The sequence below is a fragment of the Triplophysa dalaica genome, chromosome 15, assembly GCF_015846415.1.
Source record: "Triplophysa dalaica isolate WHDGS20190420 chromosome 15, ASM1584641v1, whole genome shotgun sequence".
Lineage (NCBI taxonomy): Eukaryota > Metazoa > Chordata > Actinopteri > Cypriniformes > Nemacheilidae > Triplophysa > Triplophysa dalaica.
Window position 1 is genome coordinate 14,773,617 of NC_079556.1, and position 7,423 is coordinate 14,781,039.

The window sequence follows — 7,423 nt, forward strand, 5'->3', positions numbered from 1 at the left end:
GAGATTTTGGCTGAACATGTACGCCTGTACAGACATCTTTTATCATCAGTGTGTCTGTTTTATATTGTATTCAGAATAAAACAATATTTATTAACATTGCTCTTTTGAACTGTTCTTATATCTTCTCATTTTATATAACATAAAGACATCCAATGGTTTAAAGCAATGTACATAGATAACTAACAATATGTAGAAATGTGTCTGCATTATGCACAGAAATGAAAGAGTGAACAAAAATTTTGATATAAAAATTTATTAAATCAACAAACAATAGTTCAAAATGCATTTCCTCATCCAGCACATATTCTGCTTAACAAGAGCGATGTATTCTACATCTCCACGTTTTGTGGCATGCAGTGGGTGAACATTCCATCTCCGTTTTAGCCATTTTTTTGATAGTAGCAACAACACAAAATCTTCTACATTTCCTTGTCGCAAGACGCCATTCAGAATGATCTGACGTAATTCCGGTAAAATTCCTACTTTTCTTCTACTTCCTGCGGATTTACAGAACGATTTCGTTTGTGGGCCTCCTGTCATTTCAAAGAATATCTCAACGGCGAACGCGTCAAGTATAAATGCTCGTCCGTTTGGGGAGTTGCGCGTCCGGACAGTGGAGGCTCGCGAAGCGGAGACAGGCTCGTGTATAAACAGGCCTTAAAACGTCTAGAGTGGGTTGATAAAGCAGTGTTTAAAAGATAAAGGATGTTTGCAAGAATGACTAAGATTGTGGCTTGTTCCTGTTATGAAATGATGGAATAAAAGGTACTAATGTTTGATAATTCAATTCCTTGGGATAAACAAATCTATTGACCATTTTGCTAGATACAAACAATTCTGGTCCAGAAGCACTTCCCGTTTCAGTTGACGTTTATAAACAGAAAGTGTTTGCAGAGTGGTTTATAGGCTTATTAATATAAGTTGATTCTTACACTAAGGTATCAAATAATAAGAAATATCGCCTTTGTTCTTCTGAAACCTTGGATGTTTTATCAGGAAATGGAAAACATCTTAATTTTTTTTAAATAATTAAATACGGTGTTATAAAAGTTGACTAGCACTTTTTATTCTTCTTTTGGTTAGATAAATTTCAAAACCCAGTGACAAACATAAAAGGTGACGAATGAATTATGAATAATAATAATAATTTATGGCTACCGGTGGGCGATATGAGCTCAAATTCATATCATTGTATTTTTCACTGTCCAGTCGATATCGATATTACGATATGATTAAAATATGGAATCCAATTTTAGTACACCTTAGTTCTATTATAGGCAAAATATGTATTTTAACCTCGTATAACAAAAAAGTCAGAGATGGGACATAGACCTTAAAATACTTTTATTTAAACACAATTAAACACATGGGATAAAGAAAATGAAAATATCTGATAATAACTTTTACCTTAGCTTTTAATTGTGCAATTGTTTTTTTTTCCCAAACAGTGAAAACTTTCAACATGAGGAAGATATTAAATTAAATATTATTTAAAAGAAAATAAAATACTGTGATGAGGAAAAATTAAATGTTATTAATTTCGTTGTAAACTCTTTCCTGACATCCGGTGAAGAGTTGTGTTTGACCAAAATATTTACGGCTGGGGATCTCGTATCTTGGCTCCAGAGTTTGAAACAACTTTCTGAAACCTTCTTTCTCCACAGTTTGAATGGGTGCCAAGTCCTTCGCTATGTGATGTGTTATTGCACTGGATATGTCTTTACATCTTTTACTCGCCTTGTCATACGGAGTACCGGCAGCAAATGAAGACTATTGATTGCTGCATGGGAGCAATATGCTTCCGGATATGCGTCCGATCGGCTTTGTCGAAGGAGAGGGCTTTAAAAATCTATGTAGTTTGTACAGCCCGACTTTACTGTAAGTCTAGAAAAACTATCACTGCCAAATTTTTCATGACAATAGAAATGGAAGCCTTTTGAGCTGTTAACTCATGAAATTGTTCCGAACTGTTAATAAATGCCGTCATTCGGTAAATATGTTTTAAAGGCGTTTTAAGTCTGGTCCAAAATCTTTATGGCTTTATTATATTTTCCTTGATCAATCACACTGCTGTTTTTTAGTTGGTATAAATTAGAGGTGCTCCAATTGATCGGTCGGCGATCATAATCGGCAGATAATCACTTTGGGAAGTATGATCGGCGGTCTCTAAAAGGCTGATCCAGAAAAGCCGATCAGATGACGCAAAATTGGTGTGACATTTATTTACATTCATCCCGTGCACGCATACACACAGGCGCGCTGTGGTGCTGTCTTTACAGAGTTTTTACCTCTTAAGATAGCGTCTTTTTGGATAAATAATAGCTTTCAGTGAGTGGAAAAATCCTTCACTGCGTGTTCTCTGTTCAGTGAGCGGCAGAAGCAGCACATATATGACCAAACCACTGCTTTCTTGTGAGTACAAAACACCTTTCACAGGCACCTGTCATTGTTACTGATTGAATATATGAACATAAAATAATAATCTAATTACAAGCAAATGTTTATGTCCGACAATAGAAACATTGAGACATTTTTAAAAGCATCTACCCTACTGCAAGGGCAGTAAGAAGCATAAATAAATATCAGATTATCAGATAAATAATGTTATAAATTTGCTTTGATCACAGCCACTTTATATTGTGGAAGACAAAGGGTTTCTGGCACTCATGTCACAGGGTGCTATGTTTTATGAAAATATGTGGTAACACTTTCCTTGAAGCATGTATGATTAATGCATTATAAAAGTAGTTTTAAAGCATTGTAATGCACATTTTAATGCATTGTAATGTCTTATAGATAATTTTTATTACAGTTAATACATTATAACACTAAGCAATTCATTGTTACACTACACATTTTAAATTGTTTATAATTCTTTGCATTTACATATAATGCATTAAAACACACATTATGAATAATAATAATGCATTTTACCCATTAATAACTCTTTATAATGCATTATACATACATGCTTCAAGGAAAGTGTTACTAAATATGTTACTTACTAATATTCATTTGTTAATTCATGAGACGGTGATCGGTATTGGCCAATACAGCTTTCAGTGATCGAGGATCGGTGATCGTCCCCAAAAATCCTGATCGGAGCACCCCTAGTATAAATGCATATGCTCATATTTTACAAGGAAATGTCCTAGCATTATGAGCGGTTGATGCTGATCGACGTACTGTTAATAAGTGCCGTCATTCGGTTGTTAATATATTGCTGTTTCAGCACGTTATCTTAATGTATAAGTTGATGTAAGATTGCCTATTCCATGATAAATAAAAGCAGTGTGTCGTCACGCATTAAAAGCGTAAATGATCGCTCTCCGTTGATGTGTGTGTGTAATACTGTAAATGCGTCCATGTGGGGGAGGGGTGCGAATTTCGAATAATTTTCGAATAGTTCCTCATCAATCTTCGAAAATTATTTTTGTTTTAAATGTCCATCCCTAGTTCGTTGGTCGATGTCGGAGATTTTGAACCCAAACCAGTTCCATACGACAGAGGAGCCCCCCTTTTTTAACTAATTCCTCCTCGTACTGTTCAACAATCTCACTTTCTGTGCATTCGCTCATTTTTTCACTCAAATCTCACTTTCAATCTCATGAATTCGCAAACGCAAGCTGCAGTTTCTTTTGCACGCTTGATTGTTCCTGTGGCGTGTTTGAGTAACGTTCGGCGGGTTGTGCTATAACATAGACTGTTGCGGCGCTCTCTGTTTGATTACTAATGCCTGTGTAGCGAGGAGTTGGTCATAGAGGACAAAAGATTAAACGCTCACCCTCGACATATCTTCATTAGCAGTGTTAACAGATGACAAATTGAACAAAACGTTATAAATGCAAAATTAGAGTTTATGAATATACAACAGTATTCATGAAATAGCAAAATTCATATCATGGCGCAAAATAATACAGGTAGTCACGTACATACCGGTATATTGCCCAGCCCTATTTATGGCGAAAAATCACTTAATATGGAGATTTGAAGTTTCAAGTATGAATATCGTTTACATCATTTAAAGAGGTAATTTGAATGTAACTCATCCAATCAAAATTGAGAGAAATTTCTTATAAAATCAGATTTGGGGGTAAAATAGTTGGCCGAACAGAATCATGGGTATGTTGTGAGAGTAAAAAAATTTAAAAAGCTAACAATGAAGGTAAATCTTATGCTATTTAATATTATAAATATGAATAATATAAAATAATTTATTATTAGCAGTTCATTTTCTACATTTTTGCCATCACACCATATAACACACACATACCGTTTATTTATCAGTCAGTCTTTCTTTTATTAGACAGGAGAGACACTCTGATAACTTTCAGTCAGCTCATTATAATTAAATCACAATAAAGTCAATTTGAGTATTTTTTTATGTCTACAATCATATTTAACAGCACTAAACTTATTTAATAAATTGTGTGTGTCAAAGCGATAAATCTGAGGGTCCTATTTGAGGGCATACGCAAAACTAGAGACCATGGAGATAATTATGATCTGTTTCAAGTCAATGATTTAAACTTTTATCTGCAAATTCTTATTAGGTTGCTTGGGTGACAAGATCAGGAAAGACAGAACTGGCTGAGCCCATTGCTGTGCGGCCTACTAGTGAGACAGGTGAGCGAACGTTGGTGGAAAGCACTTGAAATAATCAGATAGACTTTTGGCTTATTATCTCATACCTTTTATCTTTGTTGTTGCAGTCATGTACCCGGCTTATGCCAAGTGGGTCCAGTCACACAGAGACCTGCCAATCAAACTCAACCAGTGGTGCAACGTCGTGGTCAGTTTAAATCTCCTTTACCAACATAAAATATAAAATAAGCAGGAGTTGGATTCATAAAGCTGTATTTTTTCCTCTAAAGCGTTGGGAGTTCAAACACCCACAGCCCTTCCTGAGGACCAGAGAGTTCCTTTGGCAAGAGGGACACACAGCTTTTGCCACAAAGGAAGAAGCTGTAGAGGAGGTTAGATGCGGCGCATCGTACCTCATTTACGACTTACTATTGGTCTATTCATCCGGGAACAACTATACTCTGTTTTTGACCACCCCACTCTTTATTCATTATGTGCAGGTTCTACAGATCTTGGAGCTGTATGCACGAGTGTATGAGGAGCTCATGGCCATCCCTGTGGTCAAGGGTAAAAAAACTGAGAAGGAGAAGTTTGCAGGAGGAGACTACACCACCACCGTGGAGGCTTATATCTCAGCCAGCGGCAGAGCTATTCAGGTAAGTCTTGAATTTCTCAAAAGCACATTAATTTTATTAAACTCTTGTAGTAAGATTAAAATTCTCCAATCACTCCCCCAGGGTGCCACATCTCATCACCTGGGTCAGAACTTCTCCAGAATGTTTGAGATTGTCTTTGAAGATCCCAAAAAGCCAGGCGAGAAGCAGCTTGCTTACCAGAACTCATGGGGCATCACGACACGTACCATCGGAGTCCTGACAATGGTCCACGGAGACAATATGGGGCTGGTGCTGCCACCCAAAGTAGCATGTCTACAGGTATGCTGGAGGTCCATTCACCTCAAACCATCCACATGACCTGGTTTTTTCAAATCAAAACACTAAATGCTCAATGACAAACTCTGTTTCACAGGTGATCATCATTCCTTGTGGAATCACAGCAACTCTGCCAGAAGCAGAGAAAGAGCTTCTGTTAGCCCAGTGCTCAAAGTATCTTTCCAGGCTGCAGAAGGTCGACATAAGAGTGAAGGCTGACCTTCGTGAGAACTACTCGCCTGGCTGGAAGTTCAACCATTGGGAGCTAAAGGTATGGATGATGTCTTTTGGAGAGTTTGAGTTTTTTGAAGGATATCTTGTTGACTGAAGTTGGACAACCTGTTGTATGAATGCAGGGTGTGCCCATAAGGTTGGAGGTTGGGCCGAAGGACCTGAAGCAGGGTCAGTGTGTGTCAGTAAGAAGAGACACAGGAGAGAAGATTATATTGCCAGATGCCGAAATAGAGAAGAGAATAACAAGCCTCCTCGAGGAGATTCAGAACAATCTCTTTAAGAGGTACAATGGTCATCAGATGTTAATGTGCACAAACATTAGTTAAAAAAATCCTACAGAGTTTTATTTGCAAAACATGTTCACATTGAAGCTCTGCTGTGTCTGGTGGCCAGATGTTGGATGACTTTATGAATTGCTTGTTTTTAACTTGTTTCAGGGCATCTGATGACCTTAAGAAACACATGGTTGTGGCAGATAGTATGGAGCAATTCCAAAAAGATCTGGACGAGGGAAAAGTAAGTAAATGTAGATTTTAGATAGAAAAGGTGAATAATGTACATTTTGGTTGAAAATCGACCCGTATATCTTCCCTCAGATTGTACAGATTCCCTTCTGTGGAGGCATTGAGTGTGAGGACTGGATTAAGAAAACCACAGCTAGGTTAGTGACTACATACCTAGTTTTGGTTACCTAACACTGTATGTTAACAAGCAGTTAGCCATTGATTGATTCCTTTATTTCTGTCTATAGGGATCAAGATCTTGAGCCTGGTGCACCTTCAATGGGAGCCAAGAGTCTGTGTATCCCCTTTGATCCCTTGAAGACCCTGCAGCTTGGTCAGATGTGTATTAGTGGCAAAGAACCTGCCCAGTACTATACGCTGTTTGGCCGCAGTTACTAAGAGTCTCTCATTCCTGTCTACATCAGACTTTTTGGCTTCCCTTTTTGACAAGTGCACTAGCAGGATTTTTTATAATTTAGGATTTCTCCTCTCTTAGCTCTCATAACATCGCTATCTACAACATTTAGAAGAAGCCCCTTTATTTTTCTTTAAATCTTAATGGGATTAGGAATTAACTGTGGCTGTACTTTGCACATCTTTGTCCTTGACAACTGTAATGACCTTATATTGTCTGCAATAAAGGGATTCTTACTTTCTATCATTTTTGTGACTTTTGTATCGTTTATTGTCTTCATCAAGTGATCCTGTCGAAATTTGGTCAGATCCCATTTTGGTGCTCACATTGGTTGCCATGGAGGTGAATAAACCTTGACTTTTCTGTCTTTCTCTGTCAGTTCTCTTAGTTTGCTAGATTGATCCCCTAAGGAGATCATGGCCCTGAAGTCACTATGTTTGACAGTCACTAGACAAATTTAGTAACATTTATGTAATAATTATACATCATATTACGTATGGTAAGAAATAATATTAAACATTTTTGTTAGGGCTTGAGTGGACTAGTATTGTGCGCGTTTGTGTGTGTATATAAGAGGAAGGATTGCTACTTTGTCAAAAGTTTCATAAACACTCTTCAAACCTGTAGTCAATGCAATGCAATGCTGTAGTCCCACTGCAGCAGCAGAACCACCCCAGCAGGGGTCTTTATCTATATTTCACACTGCAGCACCAGCGCCGCCCCAGCAGGGGCCTTTATCTGCATTCCACACTACA

At 37.6% G+C, this 7,423-nt stretch overlaps 1 protein-coding gene across 3 annotated transcripts in view; it reads left to right on the forward strand.

The window, feature by feature from the left end:
- eprs1 (glutamyl-prolyl-tRNA synthetase 1) overlaps positions 1–6,914 on the forward strand; it is a 41,003-nt gene extending 34,089 nt beyond the window's left edge. For all 3 annotated transcript variants that reach the window (XM_056767114.1, XM_056767115.1, XM_056767116.1), the window contains 10 exons: positions 4,554–4,626; positions 4,713–4,792; positions 4,875–4,976; positions 5,085–5,240; positions 5,322–5,519; positions 5,614–5,787; positions 5,873–6,033; positions 6,188–6,266; positions 6,347–6,411; positions 6,502–6,914. In XM_056767114.1, the coding sequence (XP_056623092.1) occupies positions 4,554–4,626; positions 4,713–4,792; positions 4,875–4,976; positions 5,085–5,240; positions 5,322–5,519; positions 5,614–5,787; positions 5,873–6,033; positions 6,188–6,266; positions 6,347–6,411; positions 6,502–6,652 (1,239 nt within the window). In that variant the 3' untranslated portion in view covers positions 6,653–6,914. The remainder of the gene's footprint in view (positions 1–4,553; positions 4,627–4,712; positions 4,793–4,874; positions 4,977–5,084; positions 5,241–5,321; positions 5,520–5,613; positions 5,788–5,872; positions 6,034–6,187; positions 6,267–6,346; positions 6,412–6,501) is intronic.
- The last annotated feature ends 509 nt before the right edge of the window (positions 6,915–7,423 follow it).